At 39.8% G+C, this 22299-nt stretch overlaps 1 protein-coding gene and 1 pseudogene across 1 annotated transcript; both read right to left on the bottom strand.

Moving 5' to 3' along the window:
- Positions 1 to 312: 312 nt before the first annotated feature.
- LOC131521565 (tripartite motif-containing protein 16-like) lies at positions 313 to 14506 on the bottom strand. The gene is made up of 6 exons (XM_058746435.1): positions 13899 to 14506; positions 8263 to 8358; positions 7958 to 8182; positions 2527 to 2692; positions 2342 to 2389; positions 313 to 2116 (listed from the first exon to the last, which is right to left on the bottom strand). Exons 1-6 carry the CDS (start codon positions 14475 to 14477, stop codon positions 1587 to 1589), a joined length of 1644 nt encoding a protein of 547 aa, XP_058602418.1. The 5' UTR covers positions 14478 to 14506; the 3' UTR covers positions 313 to 1586.
- Positions 10723 to 12349, bottom strand: LOC131521574 (putative nuclease HARBI1; annotated as a pseudogene).
- Positions 14507 to 22299: the final 7793 nt, after the last annotated feature.

Raw genomic sequence — 22299 nt, 5'->3', positions numbered from 1 at the left:
TTATTAGATTGAAATGCCAGCAAACTGCGAGCACCTAGAGTGCGACACTAATAAGTGTCCCACCAGAAACAAACCCTAAATACTGACATTATGACTAAACATAAACTAATAATACAAAATATTAGTGATAGTTATTAGTCTGTTTTCCACGTTTGATCTAACAGATCTGTTTAATTAATGGCACTAATACTTTCAATGAGCAATAATTTAATATTTTAGAATAAACGGGACAGCAGTATGAAGGGTTTGTTTCTGGTGGGACACTCATTAGTGTCGCACTCTAGGTTTGTTATTTCGGTCATGTTGGCATTTTAATCTAATAAAAGTCGGCTGCTTTTTTTAAACCGAATTAATCATTAAGTTAATTAATCTTTTGAAAGTTATGTACTCGTGGCTTGTTAATGCATTATTTTGACATGACTTTACTTGAGGGGGCCCAATCATAATTAACTCCCAGTTAACTACTTACTAAATTCAGCTCATGATTTATTTTATACTTCCTATCAAATACACATGTAACACAGCGAGTATTTATCCCGGTTAAGAGATGATGTGTTGATTATCAAGAAGTCAGAGAGGGGAGGTTCTGTATCATCACGACTGTTTCTGGACATTTCTTTAGGATTGTTCTACAAATGTTCGTTGTGGATTTTGAGTTTTAATTTTTATTTAGCTGTTTATAAGTCACAGCAGGGTGAGTTTAAAGGGAAAGCGAACAACACAAAACAAGATCAGTTATTCGTGTATTTAGTATTTTCTACAATTGATGAGGAGGATCAACTAATCTTTTTCCACACAGTAATGGGTTTCACTTTATTTTGATGGTCCCTTTAACACATTCTATTGACTATAAGTAATGTTGCACCTACATTTCTACTAACTCTCATTAGATTGTTAGTAGTGTATTAGTTGACTGGTTTGGTTTGATTAAGTTGACACGTTCTTGCAAAGTTACTTATAGTCAGTAGAATATCTGTTGGGAGACCAACACAATATGGAGTTAGTAGATATGAAGCAGACAGTCTACTAATACTCTTATGAGAGTTTGTTGACATGTAGTTGCAACATTACTTAGTGTCAACAGAATGTTCGAAAGGGACCATCAAAATAAAGTGTTACCCAGTAATGTTTATGGCATTATTCTTTCTTAAAGAGGCTGTTTGATTTAGTTTACCCCTAAATAATGCATTAACTACCAAACATGCACTAATATATAGTTAAGGCTGCCGTTATTCATGCGTGAATCCATATAACTCCAGTTGTAGTTGAGAAAAGCTCTTTATTAATTCATGATTAGTTAACACCTTTAATAATCTAGTATTTGATGAATTAAATATTAATTTAGGCATTAGTAAATGATTGTTAATTTACTCTTATGGTAAAGTGTTACCACACAATTTAACATAAATCATTAACAAGATGTAACTTTAACAGTTAACAATTAAATGTGTGTTAAACAATTAAATGCATGATAATAAAAACAGCAGCTTGTGACACCAGAAGACAAAAGAGCACTCTCTGTTACTGATTCATCATGCAGCTCAAAGCATTATGGGTAGAATCTCTCGTCAGTTTATTCTGATACATCAACACAATTTCACTGATGATTCTTTATAAACATAACACCCAGGATAGAGCGGCTGAGTGAATGTGGTCTGGAGTGTGTGGATGAGGCTCATTGTGTCAGAGACGCTGTAGAAGGACAGAGTTCCTGCACCGTGATCCACAAACACTCCTATTCTCCTGCTGATGGACTCTACAGAGAGAGCAGTCTGTATGTTATTGTGTTTGAATGAGTAACTGTCAGGAGAGCAGTACAAACTCCAGGACTGATCATTACGTCCAAACACACACTCAACACCCGTTCCCTTGCTGCTGATGCTCTTATATGACACTGATATATACACATAACCATTTTTACCAGCACTCCACTCCAGCTCCCAGTAACAGCGTCCACACACACTCTCTCTACACAACACCTGAGGCCACCCATCAAATCTGTCTGGATGATCAGGATACGACTGGACTGTGTCTGTGAAAGTAATCACTCTGTTTCTCTTGGACAGACGGAGGTGTTTATTCACTGTGTTCAGATCCAGAGTGAGCTGATGGGAATCTGATGGAGATAAAACACATCAGAATCAGGAATTATGAATCTGTTTGATCTTTTCGTGTAGCTGAACTCTTCATGTTCAGTGTATCATCAGTGTCTCAGTACAGATGAGCAGATATCTGTGCTAATCATCATTTACATCATCAATTATAAAACTCTTCTTTCAGCTTCTACAGAAGAACATGAACACACTCAGTGATTTTTCTGCTTGTTTTCTTACTGACTTACATTGTAGGAAGTGGTTCCTGGTTCTGGGAACAATGTTGGTGAATGTTTCTGTGGAAATCAACAGACATGAACAGTGTGATTCTCATGATCCTGCATCCATTCCTAAGACATTTCTAATATGATGTTCTCCATGATATGAGATGATGGACTGGTTTCTGAGAGCAGATGAATCTCCAGGACTTTACCTCTGTCTGAGATCTTCTTGAGCTCCTCTTTGCAGAAATCCTCCAGTTTGTCTCTCAGCTGATGGACAGATTCTCTCAGAGCATCAGAAGAGACTGAACGGAGAGAACTGAAGAGATCATCATTTACGTCTGTAGATTCAGGAGGAGCTGAGAGAGACTGGAAACTCTACAGAAAACAGAAATCAAAACTCATCAGCTCCACACTTCACCCAATAACCTGCTCCAACATCAGATTTGACTCGACTGATCTTTAGTAACTCACCTCAATCCAGCACTTTCACAGCATCAGCTTCATTCTTCTCATACTCATTATATCACATTAGAGCTACAAATTCTAGTATCTGAACACTATATGTGAACTTTCTAGTAAATAGTTTGGATGATAAAACATCTGCTAAGAACATAAATGTCCATCTAACAGCTCAAGCACATCAATGGAGTCTCACTGTAGAGTTGAGTAGATTTGGTCAGGAAAAGCAGCTCAAAGGCTATGATTAGATTGACCATTATTTATAACTTTAGAGACACTGAAACTCCACAAGGACCCTTAAGACACGCTCCGGTTTGGTTTGGTTTGGTTTCAATACAATGAAGCTTTTAAAATATACAGCCTGAGCTTCACTTCATGTTTGGGGTTTTTATGGTCAAATTCATCAATGAGTTATAATTTTGTCAGGTTTGAAGATCATCTGATGCAATTTTGATGAACATTACTAAGAATCGGTATCAACAGCGCTCCAGACATGCGTAATCTCTTCAGAACATTTAATTCTCTCCTCTCTCCCCCTCCACCACCTCCCACCATTTCTATAACAGCTGATGACTTTGCCACTTTTTTCACATACAAAACTAGAAGTCAGTAGTCAGTTCTCAGCTCCACACACACAGGACCGCCAAACAACCACATCCACTGCTAAAACTCCCATCTTCTCCTTCTGTTCCCTCACTGAGGCGGAAGTATCCAAACTTCTCCTCTCCAGCCATCCTACAACATGTCCTCTTGACCCAATCCACTCACACCTTCTGCAAGCAATCTCTCCCACACTCTTACCGGCACTCACACACATCATCAACACATCCCTCCTCACAGGCATCTTCCCCACTGCGTTCCAGCAGGCTCGGGTAACCCCATTGCTCAAAAAACCTACAATAAACACTTCTCTGATAGAAAACTACAGACCTGTCTCTATCCTTCCATTCATAGCGAAAATGCTCGAAAGAGTTGTCTTCAACCAGGTCTCACTGTTTCTTTCACAGAACAACAAACTGGACGCTAAACAGTCAGGTTTCAGGAGTGGCCATTCAACTGAGACTGCACTACTCTCAGTCACCGAAGCCCTGCGAATTTCAAAAGCCCATTCCAAATCATCAGTCCTCATTCTGCTGGATCTATCTGCCGCTTTTGACACTGTCAATCATCAGATCCTCCTGTCCACCCTCTCATCACTGGGATTCCACTTCGCTGGTTTGAATCCTATCTCACTGGTAGGTTGTTCAGGGTGGCCTGGGGAGGAGAGGTATCCAATGCACATCAACTGGTCACTGGGGTTCCTCAGGGATCGGTTCTTAGACCCCTCCTCTTCTCCACATACACTACATCACTGGGTCCCATCATACAGGCACATGGCTTCTCCTACCATTGCTACACTGATGACATGCAGCTCTATCTCTCTTTTCAACCAGATGATCCAACGATAGCTGCACAGATCTCAGGCTGCCTGGCGGACATCTCGGCATGGATGAAAGAACATCACCTACAGCTCAACCTGGCAAAGACTGAGCTTCATATCTTCCCTGCCGCTCCGACTCTACAGCATGACTTCACGATTCAGTTAGGTTCATCAACAATTACCCCATCAACTTCGGTCAGAAATCTTGGTGTAATCTTTGATGACCAGCTGACCTTCAAAGAGCACATTGAAAAGACTGCTCGATCTTGCAGGTTTACACTACACAACATCAGAAAGATCAGGCCCTTTCTGACAGAGCATGCTGCACAACTTCTTGTCCAGGCCCTTGTCATTTCTAGGCTGGACTACTGCAATGCTCTTCTGGCTGGACTTCCATCAAACACAATCAAACCTCTACAAATGATTCAGAATGCGGCGGCACGACTGGTCTTCAACGAGCCCAAAAGAGCCCATGTCACACCTCTCTTTATCTCCCTGCACTGGCTACCAGTTGCAGCTCGCATCAAGTTCAAGAAACTGATGCTTGCATATAGAACAACCACAGGCTCAGCACCCGCCTACTTGCACTCACTATTACGAATCTACATCCCCTCCAGAAGTCTGAGAGTTCGCTAGTGAGCGACGCCTCGTGGTACCATCACAAAGAGGCTCAAAATCACTCTCCAGAACATTCTCGTTTACCATTCCTGGCTGGTGGAATGATCTTCCCACCCCTATCCGGAATGCTGGATCCCTGTCAATCTGCAACACCTGAAAACTCATCTCTTTCGACACTACTTGACTTCATCCAATGTCCACTTGACAAAACAAACTTTTCAATCAGGCTTTGATCTCTTTGATCACCCATTTGGAGCACGAGAACAGCTCCTACTGAGGTTTCTCATCCCCCTTACACAGATCTAATCTGTTTTGGGGCAGAGAATAAATGTTTATGGGCCTTTTGTTCTGATAGTATTTAAGGGAAAGTTGCAAATCAGTCGGGGCGATTCTGTAGTCAGAATGAGCCGATAGTGTGGTGTGTCTTTACACTCCATACTATGTATTTTCTAAGGTCTGGTATGCATCATTTACTCTTAGATTAATCTTTGAGAATTTGATGTTCTGTACTGAGATGATTTGATATTTTTGAATTTGTTATATAATTGGTGTGATACAATTTTACCTGACCAATAATAAATTGTTATATTTGACTTATTCTGATCTCTTCAGAAATATTTTTTTTCCAGTATATTAGAGTTGTAGTCTAGTGTTTCCACAAATCTGCGTCCAGGACAGATCATACTAAAGTACCAATGAATGAAGCGGGGGCTCGTCATTAGGGATCTTCTGATTTCTGTCTGTCATTGACTTAACAAGTTACAGTTTTCGTGATTATAGAAAAAATACACTATTATTTGCTAGCAGGGTGCAGCCTATTTAAAGGTATTATAGTCACCCTGTATCCTCAGAGTAAGATCAACTGGCGAGTTTGTGCCGTGCGTTCGCAGTTGGCCAGTGAATTGCTAAGTGCTGAATTGCTAAATGCTCTCCGACAGTAAATGCAATGAGTTTGCTTCTTTTCTGAGAAGATCAATAATATCAGAAAGGAGATTGGCATATCTACTTTTGCAGAGGTCACACAGAATCAACCGCAATTTCAAAAAGAAGTGACTATGTCTGTTTTTGAAGCAATTGATTGCAAAATTTTGAAAGAAATAGTACAGCACCTTAAATCATCAACCTGCTATCTTGACACACTTCCCACATCTTTTTTCAAAAGTGTGCTTAACTGTTTAGAAGCAGATCTCTTAGAAGTGGTGAACGCTTCACTTCTTTCTGGGACTTTTCCAAACTCCCTGAAAACTGCAGTTGTTAAGCCCCTTCTGAAAAAGCACAATCTTGATAACACAATGATGAACAACTATAGACCAATATCAAATCTTCCGTTCATAGGTAAGATTATTGAAAATGTAGTTTTTAATCAGCTGAACAACTACTTAAACTTAAATGGATACCTGGACAATTTTCAATCTGGTTTCCGAGCACATCATAGCACAGAGACAACACTCATTAAGATAATAAATGATATTCGCTTCAATTCTGATTCAGGTAAAATATCAGTTCTGGTACTACTAGATCTTAGTGCTGCGTTTGACACTGTTGATCATAACATACTTCTAGAGAGACTGGAAAACTGGATCGGGCTTTCTGGGATGGTACTCAAATGCTTCAGGTCATACTTAGAAGGGTGAGGTTATTATGTGAGTATAGGAGAGCATAAGTCTAAGTGGACGTCCATGACATGCGGAGTCCCACAAGGCTCAATTCTTGCACCGCTCTTGTTTAGCCTGTATATGCTCCCACTAAGTCAAATAATGAGAAAGAACCAAATTGCCTATCACAGCTATGCTGATGATACGCAGATTTACCTAGCCTTATCTCCAAATGACTACAGCCCCATTGACTCCCTCTGCCAATGCATTGATGAAATAAACTGTTGGATGTGCCAGAACTTTCTTCAGTTAAATAAGGAGAAAACTGAAGTCATTGCATTTGGAAACAAAGATGAAGTTATCAAGGTGAATGCATACCTTGACTCTAGGGGTCAAACAACTAAAAACCAAGTAAAAAATCTTGGGGTGTTTCTGGAGACAGACCTTAGTTTTAGTAGTCATGTCAAAGCAGTAACTAAATCAGCATACTATCATCTCAAAAACATTACAAGAATTAGACTTGGAGAAACTTGTTCATGCCTTTATCACCAGCAGGGTGGATTATTGTAATGGTCTCCTTCCGAAGAAGACCATTAGACAGCTACAGTTCATCCAGAACGCTGCTGCCAGGATTCTGACTAGAACCAGAACATTTGAGCATATCACACCAGTCCTCAGGTCCTTACACTGGCTTCCAGTTACATTTAGGATTGATTTTAAAGAACTTTTACTCGTTTATAAATCTCTAAATGGCCTAGGACCTAAATACATTGGAGATATGCTCACTGAATATAAACCTAACAGACCACTCAGATCATTAGGATCGAGTCAGTTAGAAATACCAAGGGTTCACACAAAACAAGGGGAGTCTGCTTTTAGCTATTATGCTCCCGCAGTTGGAACCAACTTCAGAAGAGATCAGATGTGCTAAAACATTAGCCACTTTTAAATCCAGACTCAAAACTCATCTGTTTAGCTGTGCATTTGTTGAATGAGCGCTGTGCTACGTCCGAACTGATTGCACTATGTATAATCACTTTCTATTCTTAAATGTTTTAAATTCTTTTAAAATCAATTTTTAAATCACTTTGTTTTTATTGTTGTGATTTTTATTATTTTTAATTTCTTATTTTTAATGACTATTTCACTTCCTTTTATGTAAAGCACTTTGAATTACCATTGTGTATGAAATGTGCTATATAAATAAACTTGCCTTGCCTTGCCTAAGTGACACTAGGTCGCTAATGAATGAATAATTGAAAGTATAGGATTTTCAGAATAATCAAATATCTAAATTAATGTACAATCGATATCTGTGATCAGTTTAATTATAAATATTGTCTAAATTTAATGATCACTTGAAATTGGAGTCAGATCAAGCATGGAGTTAGACTAAAATTGAAACTAGATCCTGATAAATTCAGAAGCGCAAGTAAAAGATCGAACATGCACTAAACTTTTGACCAGGCCGCTGGATTCCGTTGTTTGGACTAGCGGGTGGATCCTTACAAAGTCCACTATGACCCTGTTCTTCTAGATGTGTGTTACCTGCAGGAACTGGATGTGATCCTGTGTGTGTGAAAGCTGCTCCAGCTCAGCGTCTCTCCTCCTCAGATCATTGATCTCCTGCTCCAGTCGTCCTTCAGCTCGACTCACTGCTTGCTTTTCCTGATCTCTGATCAGCCGTATCAGCTCAGAGCGGCTTCTCTCAATGGAGCGGATGAGCTCAGTAAAGATCCTCTCACTGTCCTCCACTGCTGTCTGTGCAGAGCGCTGTTAGGACACACAGTGATTCAGGCTTCAGTGAGTCTGAACTGAGACTGAGACAAACTTCTCTTCTTCTCCAGACTCACCTTATGAGACTCCACAGCCTCTCTCAGCTGCTGGAGATCTTTCGCTCTCTGCTGGATTCTCTGCTGGAACGTCTTCTGCGTCTCCTTCAGCTGCTTCTGCAGGACAAACAGATGATAGTGAATCTCACAGAAAACTACTGCCACGAAATCATCATGTGAACAGATGAATCCAGTAAAAGTGGAACTGATAACCAATGACTGTAGGTTCAAACTCCAGAAGTGATGATCGGTTACAATACATGCATCAACATGAAGATTAAGGCTTGTTTCACACTGGAAGCGTAAGTATTATAAAAGTGAAACTGACAGACATAGAGCTTCACTTTCTGTGTTCTGTGTAATTAAGCTGCAGTGGTGGAGGTAACGACTCACGTTACTGTAATTAAGTAGTTTTTTTTCAGATACTTGTACTTTTTTGAGTATATTTTTAAAGCTGTACTTTTATTTGTACTTAAGTACAAATTAAGCAAAACAATCTACAATCTAAACCAATCCACTGCAGAGTTTAGCTCCAACCCTGATCAAACTCACCTGTCTGTGATTTTCTAATGATCCTGAAGACATTGATTAGCATGTTCAGGTGTGTTTGATTAGGGTTACAGCTAAACTCTGCAGGAAAGTGGATCTCGAGGTCCAGATTTGAGGAGCCCTGGGGCCTGTACCATGATGGTGGCTAAACAAACTCCGGGTTACAGGATTAGTTTTGAGTTGACAAAACCAAACCGATGCAATCAGGCTTAATTGGTACCATGAAGCAGCTCATCAACTTTCTCTGTCAACTCGGGCTTTGATCCTTAAGCTATGATTACTCCACGGGCGCGTGCACATAAAAGAGTGACGTCGGCACCGAACAACCAATCGCGTTCAATATGGATAGAGCGAGAGCTGTCTATTTTTCTGCGGAGGAGCAAGAAATAATTATTCAAAAGTATGAAGAATATAAACATGTGTTTCAAGCACGCAGTAATACTGTATCTGCTGCCAAAGCAAGAGAAGAGTGTTGGAAAAAGATCGCTGATTGCGTTAATGCGTAAGTTAAACAAATATACATTCAATATTAATTAAAAATGATGTATGTGTGTGCGCGCGCGTGTATATGATGCCTTTACAATAAGGTTGTATCTGTTTAGAGAACGTAATGCATTAGCTAACATGAATTAACAATGAACGATAGTTTTTCAGCATTTATTAATCTAATGTTAATTCCGTTAGTTGTTCAAGTTACTCCTGTTACTTCACTGTGCATTAGACGTAATGTTAACATTTTTATTTAAAAAATTTATTAATGCTTAAATTAAAATGTATATACGTATACTGTATGTATAAACGTATTTGTATCTAAAAATGTTACTGTATATTAGGCCTGTGTCATATAGATTAATAGGCTATTCATTGATTTTTAGATGCAACCCCAACTACAAACGTTCTTGGCAGCAGATAAAGACAAAATATAAAAATATAATTCAAAGTGGTGAGTATTTACCATAACCTTTTATTATTTTCGTGAACATTTTCACAAAAACTCTTTTGCAGCAAACAGAAAAAAGTGTGACCTTCGGAAAACTGGGGGAGGGCCACCTCCCCCAGAATACACTGTGGCAGAGGAGCTGGCTCTGAGTAGCAATAAGGGGCGGCCGATTATGGATGGTATTGGTACAGGTGCTGTACAATCTGACCCTGGTGCTGGCTCCTCTAAGCAAGTGACACTGGGTATGTGTGCAATGCATTACTACCTTTTAAAAGTTTTACATGTGGCTGACTGTGTGTTCTGCAGTAGAGGAAATACAGTGTCCCTGTTGAAGCCGGCACACTTTCACACAGTCTCCCACACAGAGGTGAGCTTGCAGCAGACAGAACACTATGAATATGCTTTACAACAGTTACGCTTTACATTGGCCTACTTTAATTTATTAGGGTGAAGCAAATGACGAAGACACCCTCTCTGTGTGTTCTGAAACCATTGCTGAGGTGAATGCATTTGTTTTTTTGTTTATGGCACACATTTTAATGTCACACAAATGTGACTGGCCCTTATCTTTTATTGTAGGATTTTTCACAACCTGCCCCACAAACTGATGCCTCTACCTCAATGGGCTTCAGAAGGAATGTGAACAAGGTACTGCTTTAAACCCTTGACATAAATTACAGCCAGTCCTGTGCCTGTATTAACTCCTGCCTTGTCATTTGATTTACCTTAAGATTTGTAATGACTGTTTGTGGTGGAATTATATTTCAGGTGGAAACTGACTCAGTCAGGGCCCTTTACAAAAGGAGCCTAGAATTGGACTGCACTCTAAAGGAGCTGGACTGTGAGCTGAGGAGCCTCAAATTAAAAAATTAAATTGGAGATCAAACAACTGGAAAAACAGATCTCAGTATGTGAACTTACTAAAACAGGAAACACATTAGTATGAATACTCAATACTTAATGCATCTTTCTCTCTTTCTCCCTCCCTAGCCACATCAACAATAAAACCATTTGAGACCTATCTGCAGTTTCAATGTGCTTTTATTAAGTAAAATATTGTATGGTGACTGCATCTCTGACAGCTGCGCCAGCTGGGTGGTCAAGTGTGATTGGGTCAATTTCATCGGGGAGAAGCTGGTTTAGTGATGGTGCTTGCTCCTTTCTGATAGTGGCTATATTGTGCAGAATGGCACATGCAGCCACTATCTGTGATGCCCGCTCTGGTGACACCCTTAACCGCCGAAGGCAGTTGAAACGTGCCTTTAGGATGCCAAAGGTCATCTCAATCTTGACCCTGGTTTTACTGAGGGCCACATTGAACCTGTTTTGTGGCCTTGTCTGAGGGTCAGGATAGGGGGTTAGTAAAAATCTCTGGCATGCATAACCCCTGTCTCCTACCAACAGGCCATCAAAAAGCCCTGTCACAGAACAGAAAAGGGAAAATTGTATAAGTTTTGCTTTGTCAATTAAAAAGAACACTTTAAAGTGTTTTGTACTGTAACTTGCCTTCCTCAAAGCGCTGACACAACACAGACTCACGGAAAATTCGTGAGTCATGCACTGAGCCAGGCCATTTGGCATCCAAGCTTGTGATCATGCATTCATGATCACAAGTTATCTGAAGATGAAATGTACAGTAGATCATTGTCATATGTGTTAATGATTCATCTCACTGAAAATAAGTCATCTTGAATCTATAGTACACCTACCTGAACATTGAGGCTGTGAAAGGACTTTCTATTCACATAATCTGCCTCATGTTCTCCAAGAGCTGTGGAGAGTGCAACATGTGTGCAGTCTATTGCTCCTATGACTCTAGGGAATCCTATCATAAGATTAATATATTTGTTAAAAATTTAGAATAATATTAACATGTACTGTATTGTATAATTTAAGTGTTCTAAGTGAAATCTGCTTTCTGGGGAGAAAAAGTGAATGTATAAAAGTAAATCTGTTCATGTAGTGTCACCCTATCAGTCTTACCGGCAATTTTATAAAAGCCCTCTTTTATGGACATGGTCGATAAATGTCCAGGGAACACTATGAAGCTATTCATGTACCCCTGCAGTGCGAGGACCACCTTGCGAATGGTTCGACAAACCGTGTTTTTCCCAAGGTTCTCTGCATCACCGACCGCATACAAGTACGTGCATCGCTTGCAAAAACGCAACGCAATGCATACCATTTGCGGTACAGTAAGAGCATGACTTGACGTGTCACATTTGATATGTGCGGCTCAAGAAGTTCGCAAATATAAGAGATTCCTTCATGGAGAATCTGTATCTTTCATACAAGTAAGTATCAGGAAAATCTAGGGATTTTGTCTGTCCCTAAAAACTCTTTCTCTATGAAGTGCTCGTCTAACAATTTGTGCGGAGATGTCCACAGGATTTGGTAGAAAAGGTGAAGCCATTGCAACAGACACTGGGATATGTGACGTCACCTATATGTTTCTTTGATCACAGCTGATTGGTCGAATTTCAGTCTGAGATCTCGAATCCAGAACATAACCTGCCCCGGAGCAGGTTAGCCGTGCAGCATAAGATACCATGGCAACAAACAACGCTTAAAGCCGAGCTACCTTCATGGTACCTAAAACCCAGAGTTGGGGCAAACTAAACTGAAACTTACCTGGCTAGCCAGCTAAACCGGCTTCATGGTACAGGCCCCTGGTATAGCCTACAGGTTTACACCGATACAAGCTGCGTCTCACTCTCTCCTCTCCGACAGTGAGTTTAACATCCGCCTCCTGTCAATTACAGAGTCTGAATATCCACGCAGGATTGCAGGTTTTCAGCATAGTTTTAAATTCAGTGCTTTATTGTATCATGAGAACACAGTCATGCAATCGCAGAAAATTGGATGCGAGCTCTCAAATAGACCTAAACTTATACAAATGAACTGCCTGTCCTCTCACTCTGATATTGTCCTCTCACTCAGACTGTGTGCAGTCGCGATCTCCCGTGCTAGAAATTATTCTTCTTTGCTCCTGGATTAAACTTTGTCAGAAGTTATCAACCATTCAGAATACAATAAATCTACGCCTGACCGATGAACATGCTACTGGAAATTGTATTGGCTGTAAGTGAAATGCACCAGAAAGTCTTTCAATCAAAGATGGAACTTTAATTTCTTTACAATGTAAGTTTATGCTAGAAATGTTTCGGAATGGGATATTTGTATGATTTGTACATATAAACATCCTAGTCTGTCTAACTGCATCACTACATTGTATAGACATTACAGATCAAAGCCATCTGATGTTAAATGTTTATCTAAATAAACAACATGTATGGCTATTAAAACACTGCCTATAAAATTCAGTGTTGTCATATATCGAATACCTCAACTGAATTGAGGTCATTTGTTTTATAATTTTATTACTGACTGTGTACTTGTCTTTTTTTGTAAATTCAATTCAGTTTGAAATCAAATTTGAAAACAAGCTTGTGCTGTCAGCTTTTGCAACAAAGTTACTCTATTTTAAAGACACAAATACACAGAGTGAGCAAATGTTTAAGACTGAGACTTTTGTAATGGTAATTGATCGATGTTTATACAGTATGTATGTAAATAAAAGCCTATATTAAAATCTGTTTATCATATAAAGCAAACGTGTCTTTTTAGAAGACTTGGATTAAACCATTTAAAGCTTGAAATAATGATTGCCATAAAAAATGAAAAATGATGTAAGGAATGCTGTTTCTACTCATTTCACTTGAGAATACTATCTCAACAGCCATTTATGAACACTATTTAATTAATATTACATATTTAAGCTAAGCATTTAAAAATTTGCTGTGCACACTACAGTCTTCATGCTCACAGTGTCTCAGACACTAATATTTTAGCTGAAACACTGTCTGGTCATCTGGGATTTCAGTATGGGTACAGTTACAGTTTCTACATTTTATCAGCTCTTGCTTTTCCTGGGAATCGAACCCATGATCTTGGCGTTGCTAGCGCCATGTTCTACTATTTGAGCTACAGGAAAGCTGTAATTGACAGCTTGTAATTGAGTATTAGTTCAGCAATGTAACAGTACTTGTACTTTAGTACAGATTTTCAGTACTCTTTCCAGCACTGTTAAGCTGTGACTCTACACAGGAAATAAACGGACTATTGGATCACTACACAAAGTATTAACTAGATCATTAATTTTAAATACCTGTTTCTCTGTCCTCTGGTCTGCAGCTGGTACAATGTCATGGTTTTTATGTTCAATAATCGTACACAGCATACATATACATTTCTGGTCAGTGCGACAGAAAACCTCAAGGAGCTTCTCATGTTTCTGGCAGATCATCTCCTGCAGTCGTCCAGTGGCTTCAGTCACTTTGTGTGGTTTACGTGAATGAAACTCTTCGTGCCGCTCAAAATGAGTTTGACAGTAAGACTCCAGACACACCAGACAGGACTTGACGGCTTTGTATTTTCTTCCAGTACAGATGTCACACTGCACATCTCCAGCTCCAGCGTCACAGTCAGCAGAGAGTTTGGTCTTCTTCAGTTTCTCCACCACTTCAGCCAGCATGGTGTTTCTAGCTAAAGCAGGTCTTGGACTGAAGGTCTGTCTGCACTGAGGGCAGCTGTAGACTCTCCTCTGATCCTCCCGATCCCAGAAGCCTGTAATACAGCTCTTACAGTAACTGTGTCCACACTGGATGGTCACTGGATCCTTCAGGAGATCCAGACACACTGCACACAAGAACTCATTCTGATCCACTGCAATTCTGGCTTCTGCCATTTTACAGCTTGAATACAGAGACACAAACACACAACAGCTCAACTACACTTAAGTTTCTCTTTCCCTGAACTGATGAGTTTAAATAGGTTTGTGTGATATTCGCAAAACAGGTTTATCCATAAGTCTTTAAAGGAGGTTCCTCGTTCCTGCTCCTGTAGAGACACATTCCTGCTGAGTTTTGACACACCTATTTTTAAAGTAAATATATTTACAGTAAATGCAAGGTGCATTTGTTTAGAGATCAAAATAATGTAGCAAGTTAGCTCAGAAGGGAAATCTATATAAATAATTACAATTAATTATAATTAATTACAATTATTTATATCAGCTGCCAGTATTATCTCAGAATTAATATTACCCATTCAGTGTAATTTTATATATACTGATATGAAATGATATTTTTGTGGCCGTAGAAAATAACTTCTTTACAGTACTAGTGCATTAGAACATGCAACAAAACTGGATAGTTAAAGGGACATCATCCAAAAGCATTGACAGAATCAGAAACTCATCAGAATCAGAAAACATAATTTGTGCACAAACGTTTTATTAACTAAATACTAACAGATAACTAGTCTAAACAAACAAACATACAATCACATATACATAGGGAGAAGGGAAAAGGAGCCTGAATGAATGAATGAATGAAACCATTAGAGAAACAGGGAATGAAGCTATTAAAAGGAGTCAGTTAAAGGTGCACTAAGCAAATTTTGCCAAACAATGCTGATATTTGAAAGCACCAAAACAAACACGCCCATTACCCCGACAGGACTTCACCCCTATTTTGATATCTCTGCCCCACAGGTATACACAACCCTGGCAACGATGATGGCAGAATCGGCTATGCCTGCCGGCCGAGAGTATAATGTCATCAATAAGTGAAAGCAATGCGTGTTACTATGGTAATTCAGGTCGGATGTGTTTGATTGTAGTGCATTTTAACGCTTAAATGGTTTGGCTCCATTTTAGCTCCATTTCAAATATCATTGCTTTGATATTTATGCAGGTCCTAGCTGTTGCCTGATTTGAACCCTTTTTTAATGTTCTGTTCCTCCGATATTTAGACATCCACACTCCCTCTCACTGCCCCACCGTGGGTACATTGACTGTTGTCTCTTTGGTGTCACTTGTACAGAGTTTGGGGGACTAGCTAGCACTGCCCAAGCCATCTCGCTGGATCATTCAGAGAATCCCAATCATCTACGTGATTCAGTTTGCTGGGCGTTCCCCAGGATTCAGTGGCGCTCTTTTTACCTCGGTGGAAAACAAAGATGCCTGTGTCCTACATGCAGAGATTGCAGTCCTGCTGGAGAAGGACGAAATACAGCCTGTCCCTCAGAGTTTTACAGTCCTTCATCTTACCCAAGAAAAGTGGTGGGTTAATCTTGAATCAGGCCCTGCACAAGCTCCCCTTCAAGATACTGATGCAGAAACACATTCCCTCATACGCTTATACTTTCACGTCTTGATTTTACCTCGACAGAGACCGTTTCTTCATTTCTTCAAGGGTCGGATATATCAGTACAAGGTCCTTTCCTTCAGGCCGTCCCTGTTTCTCCACGTCTTCTCCAAGGTCGTGGAAGGTGCACTTGCCCTGTAACGGGAGGTAGGCAATCTGTTTCTCAACTAACTCATGAGATCTGTTGTGTAACCACAGGGACTTGGTGGTCAAGCAGCCATCTGGGGCTTTGGGTCAACTGGGAAAAGAGCAAGCTGTCCTCTGTGCTGAGCATCTCTTTTCTCGGTATGGAGCTAGAGTCAGTTATCACTGAACTGCCTGAATTTATTCAGGGGAAAAACTGCGGTTCCACTGAAGGAATTTCAGAGGCTCCAGTGGCATATGGCATCCGCAGAAGTCATGATGCCACTTGAATTGATGCAGAGGAGACCACTTCAGGATTGGCTGCACAGCCAAGTCCCAAAATGAGTATGGCACCATAGCACAAATCCGGTGACAATTACAATGATCTGTCGCTGTTCTTTCACTTTGCTTTTCTTCGGGGAGGAGTGCCCTTAGAACAAGTGTCGATCCACATTGTGGGGTGGTGTATGCTCCTGGACAGGACCTTGACTGTGGTGGCATATCAGTTTTCTTTTGCTAGAAGTACTGTGTGCCCTGCTTCAGCTTCGGCCATTGCTTCAGGGCAAGCATGTGCTTGTCCAGATGGACAACACTGCGACGAGGCGGAGTACGCTCACATTGCAACTCGCCCGCCATCTCTTCCTCTGGAGTTAGACATGACCCCAATTGCTGCATGCTATTCACATCCCGGGGAAGCTCAATCATGCATCTGATGCACTCTCATGGTAGCTTATGCTGCCAGGAGAATGGGGACTCCATCCCCAGGTGGTCCAGCTGATCTGGAATTCTGGAGATGATTTGGGGAAGCCCAAGTAGACCTGTTCACTTCCCAGGAATCTTCCCATTGCCAACTGTTCTATTACCTGAACGAGGCCACCTTTGGTATGGACGCAATGGCACACAGCTGGCCCGTGTCTGCGCAAGTATGCATTCCTCCCAGTGAGCCTGTTCGCACAGATACTGTGGAAGGTCAGGGCGGATGAGGAGCAGGTCTTGATGGTTGTGCCACCCAGACCTGGGTTTCAGTCCTGATGCTCCTCATGACTGCCCCTACCTGGGGGTTTCCCCTGTGGCAGGAGCTGCTTTCTCAAGAACAGGCACTATATGGTATACACATCAAGATCTGTGGTAGAGACCTGCGCGGGACGGATTTGTCTATCTATATAGTTTTTTTCAGTACATCGAAGGAATTTACATGAGATGGTTTTATCCTGTGATGTTTTTACAATCTCCGGGTTGAACTAGTTTCCTCCTGTGTGTAGGGTACAAACAGGTAATAGACAGCTGAACTGGCTTTGTGTCTCACTTGAGAGAGACAGAGAGACTTTGACTTTAAAAAACACTTTAATACCAAACAGTAAAGTTTTGCCACAGAAAAAGCATAAAGGTAATTAAGTATCATATTTCAGAACTACACATTATCACAATAAAAAAATAAAAAAATAAAAAATTAAAACAAATAAAATAAAATAAAAAATACAATTAAAATAAATATTTCAAATTTCCATTACAATCAACAACACAAACACATTGATTTACACCCCATTTATATTTAAAAGTTTCCAAGTCATTAACCAATTTATAATATGTGTACTCAATTTTTAATCGTGACCTTATTAAACCCCTGAGGATTGAATCAACTTCACAAGACTCATTACCGGACAATTTTTCTTTCCGTGAAACCCAAATAGCCAATTTAACTTGCCCAAATAAAAAGTTAAATGAAACATGAAACTCCTTTTTACTTTTTTTATATTTAGGCCCATATATAAAACACATAGGTGAAAAGACTTCTCCCAGGTTCTGACACCACCCATCTATTATTGGAAACAACAGTTGTAATCTAGCACAATTTAAAAATAAATGGAAAACAGTTTCTTGTATACCACAGAAAGGGCATCCCTCCCTCACCTGTGGATCAAGACGTGCTCTGTGTCCGTTAGTAGCTATTATACCATGCACTAACCTCCACTGAAGATCTGCGGTTCTTTTTTCAATAGGAGGTTTGTACAAGGTCCTCCAGCTGCCCTTGGGGGAAGCACCTAATCCAAACACCTCTTGCCATTTAGACTCCTTTACGTTTGTGAGAGCATGAAGACGCAGTATCTTGACACACAATGTATACAGTGATTTTTTTTCCCTGTGTTGCTGAAAACCCCCAACTGAGTGTCTTAAAAGATAATAATCCACCCTCAGTTTCTTCCCAGTTTTCAAGTTAAGATGTAATTTCCAATTCTGGAAAATCAAATGTGTCCATCTCTCCATTATAGGTTTCTAGAGAAAGTCTATAACTCTGTGGCAAAGACTCAGAGCTATCTGATTCAAAATTTTCTTTGCCACACGAATTGATCTTATGCCCAGTTTTTCAGCAAAAGTTTCAGCTGATAGCCATTCACCTTCAGGTATCAAGTGTCCTATTTTTGTGATTTTTTGCAGCCCATAGACTTTTCCTGAGTGATATATCTTTAAAAACATCCAAATTCAGTTTGGAGTTAAAAAGCAATGGTTCTTCTCTCTGCCATAAACTTTGGGCATTGTTTAACTCTCGGGAAAACTTGAAAAGTGTCCATGCTTTAAAAAGTGATCTATAAAATGATGTTAGTCCTGTAAGATCCAACTTGTTCATCTCCATCAGGAACATATGTCGATCTAATCCCATGTTGCCTGCTTTCCTCAATAAGGTACACGCTATCCCGGCCCAGCTCACATCCTTCCCGTAGAGGAGTCTCTGAGCCACTTGAAGTCTGAAGGTCTTCACTCTAGATATGATATCCTCTAGGCCTTGTCCTCCTTCCTGTCTGTGCAGGTACAGCACTGGTGCCTTTAGCCAATGCTGGCCCGACCAGAAAAAATCCACCAGACATCTCTGAATTTGTCTCACAAGGTTTTCTGGAGGTTCAAGGATCTGTGCCAAAGAGAGGAGACTAAGAGGTTATTACATATCAGCACCCTTCCCCTGTAGGACAGCTGGGGCAGCAACCATTTCCAATGAGACAACCGCGCACGTACTTTCTCCAACAGGCCCTCCCAATTTTGCTTTCTGTATTCATTTGTCCCCAAAAAAACTCCCAGATATTTAAAACCTGCCCTTCCCCATTGTAAACCACCAGGAAGTGCTGGACTTTTAACAACTTGGCCACACCACACAGCATCACTTTTACACCAGTTAACTTTGGCTGATGATGCTTTTCCATAACACTCTAGTGCGTTCTTTACCACTTCAACATCATCATCTCCTCTGATTAAAACTGTAACGTCATCCGCATATGCAGATAATTTGACAGATTGCTGCGAGTTTAAAAAAAAAATTTGTAAACCTGCTAGTTCTTTTCTTAGTTTACATAATAAAGGTTCGATAATTATACTATAAAGTTGGCCCGAAAGGGGACAACCCTGTCTAATTCCCCTCTGAACTTTCACAGGAATACTTAGGCCACCAGCCATTTGTATCATACATGTGGCTTCAGTGTACAATAACCTTATCATTGAAATAAAGTTATCACCAAACCCAAAGGCCTTTAAAGCATCAAAGAGAAAAATATGATCCACCTGATCAAAAGCCTTCTCTTGATCTAATGATAAAACCCCATTTCAATCTTATTATCAAAAGCATAATCATACAAGTCTCTTACTAAATGTAGATTATCTACAATAGATCTATCTTTTATGCAGTAAGACTGATCTTTATGTATGATTACATGTAATACACTATTTAATCTGTTTGCCAAACATTTAGAAATGATTTTGTAATCTGAGCACAGCGCTGCGACAGGTCTCCAGTTCTTTATGAGTGTTAAATCCCCCTTCTTGGGGAGCAGTGTTAAAACTGCATGCTGAAAGCTCTTAGGAAGGATTCTTTCAATAATACTTTTTTGAAGAACTTCAAAGTAATCATGTCCAAGAACAGGCCAGAAAATCTTATGAAATTCGGCAGACAGTCCGTCTATTCCAGGTGCACGACCTACAGAGAGTCCCATAACAGCAGCTGTGACTTCTTCATAGGTAAGTTCAGTCTCTAAAAAAATGTTGTGCTTTCAAGTTAAAACCGGAAGGTCATAAAGCAGTTCATTCCTACATTGCTCATCCAGTTTTTCAGAAGCATATAGACTGGAATAAAAATCCACAGCAATTTTACTCATCTCTGTTTGATCAGAAGTGTCTCGACCATCACAGTCTTTTAAACAGTACATCAACTTTTCTTGTCCTTTTTTACGCTCAAGGTTGAAAAAAAAGAAAAAAAAGAAGTAGGAGCATCCATGTCTCTTACTGTTAAAAACCGACTCCTCACAAGAGCTCCTTTAACTCTTTCATTTAAAATTGAGCTCAGCAGGTTAGTCTTTTCAGTTCACAGATCTTTAAGGTTTACAGAGTCATTTGCAATCATACTTTGCTCAACACCAATAATTTCTTTTTCAAGACATTCCAATGACCTTTTTATACATATGTGATACAAATAGTTGACAAAAGTTCCTTATTTGTACCTTCCCTATTTCCCACCATTGAATGCAATTTTCATAACAATTCTTTTCACTCTTCCAAGACTCCCAAAAAAACTTAAAATTCTCACAAAAATACTTATCTTCTAATAATTTAGCATTAAAATGCCAATAATGACTTTTATGCATTCTTTTTTAGTAAAGTACACTCCATAGTAACACATTTATGATCAGATATTGAAGTGGGAAAAATTGTTGACTTTAAAACTCTATTCCTCATATTTCGTGACGTATAGAGTCTATCCAACCGTGCAGCAGAAACCTTCTCATTACTAATCTTCACCCATGTATATTGACGTGAAAAGAGGTTATGTTCTCTCCATACATCAGTGTTATGTGGGAGTGTTCTAACTTGTGTTTTGTTGCAGTTACTCAGTAGCTCACCTGCAATCAACAGGCTAATTGATGTCACCTGAAAGGAGCTATTTAAAACTCCAGGACATGCTCTTACTCTCTCTCTCTCTTTGATTCTGCAGCCAGCTTGGCAGTAGCTGGGCTTGCTTCGTGACAGTCCCTTCTTCATTTCTCTTTTGATTATTTAATAAACCTTATTTTATTTGGTAAACCTGTTTTGTGTCCTTTGTTGCTTCCCCAGAGCCAGGGTTGTAACATAATGGGGGCTCGTCCGTTTCTTTTTTTTTGATACTTTGGGACTGTTTTTTTTTTTTCCGTTTTTGATTGATTTGTTTTGGTGAGTATGGTTGTTGGAGTATTTTTGTGATTTATGCATGAGTTTCCCCGGTTAGATAGGGTGAGTGTTCCAGCTGGGTTGAACATTCAATCCTTCCTTCGGTTCACTCTTTTGTTATTTTGCCTTTTTTATTTTTGAGGTTATTCTGGGTGGAGACTTGTTCTCTGTTGGGGGTAAGCAATTCACAACTGTTTGATCATTGATTTATATGGTCTACAGTTGTTGTTTTTGTGCTTTTAAAGTCGCCTCGTGCCCGGTACACCTCAGAAGATAGATGGGGCTTAGGAAATGTTAGGCAGGTATCCGGGTGTTTCTCATGTATTTTGGTACTATGTTAGGCTCAGCAACCATGCTCACTTTTTTTTGTAGGGAGTAAGAGGAAGAGCGCTTAAGTTAGGTGAGTTAAAAGTTCTGCCGCGTGTGTGTTTGGTTCATGATCCTAACTTTAGTGTGCTAGCAGCTTTCGTGTGATGTTCCTTTGTGGACTTTAGTGTAGACTAATTCCCAGTATAAGGTTTGAGTAATTAGTGGCATTAAAGAGCTGTTGCTTGTTTGGGAGGAGTAACATTTTGTAGTTTACTGGGTCATTTAGTTCTACTTTCGGGTTTAAAGTTATTGTGTGAGAGAGTAAATTTGCTGCTTCGTGTTATTTTTGTAGTTTTGTACTACTGTGGACCTGTGGTGTTAACTGTGCATTTGTGCATGTAGTGGAAAGGACTCCATTTGTTTCGTGCTTTTGTTAGCACTTTAGTTTAGGAGTTCAGTTTAGTAATGGCTTCTTTAGAGGATTTCCTGAAGGAACCTTCAGATGAGTTGCTTGAGCTTTTTACAAAAGATCAACTCTTGCAATTAGCTTCTCATTATGATATCACCATTACCAGTAGTGAAAAGCGTTTAAAGGATAGTATAAAGGACATCATTAGAAATGTGTTGATTGATAATGGTGTTTTGAAAGTTAAGCCAGTTTCCTTCCAACCTATGGTTACTCCTTTGTCTGAAGCTGCAATGCAATTGAGGCTTAGGGAGCTAGCTTTACAGGAGAAACAGCTG

This window comes from Onychostoma macrolepis, chromosome 02 (genome assembly GCF_012432095.1).
Source record: "Onychostoma macrolepis isolate SWU-2019 chromosome 02, ASM1243209v1, whole genome shotgun sequence".
Classification (NCBI taxonomy): domain Eukaryota; kingdom Metazoa; phylum Chordata; class Actinopteri; order Cypriniformes; family Cyprinidae; genus Onychostoma; species Onychostoma macrolepis.
This window is presented reverse-complemented; position numbering and strand designations above follow the sequence as displayed.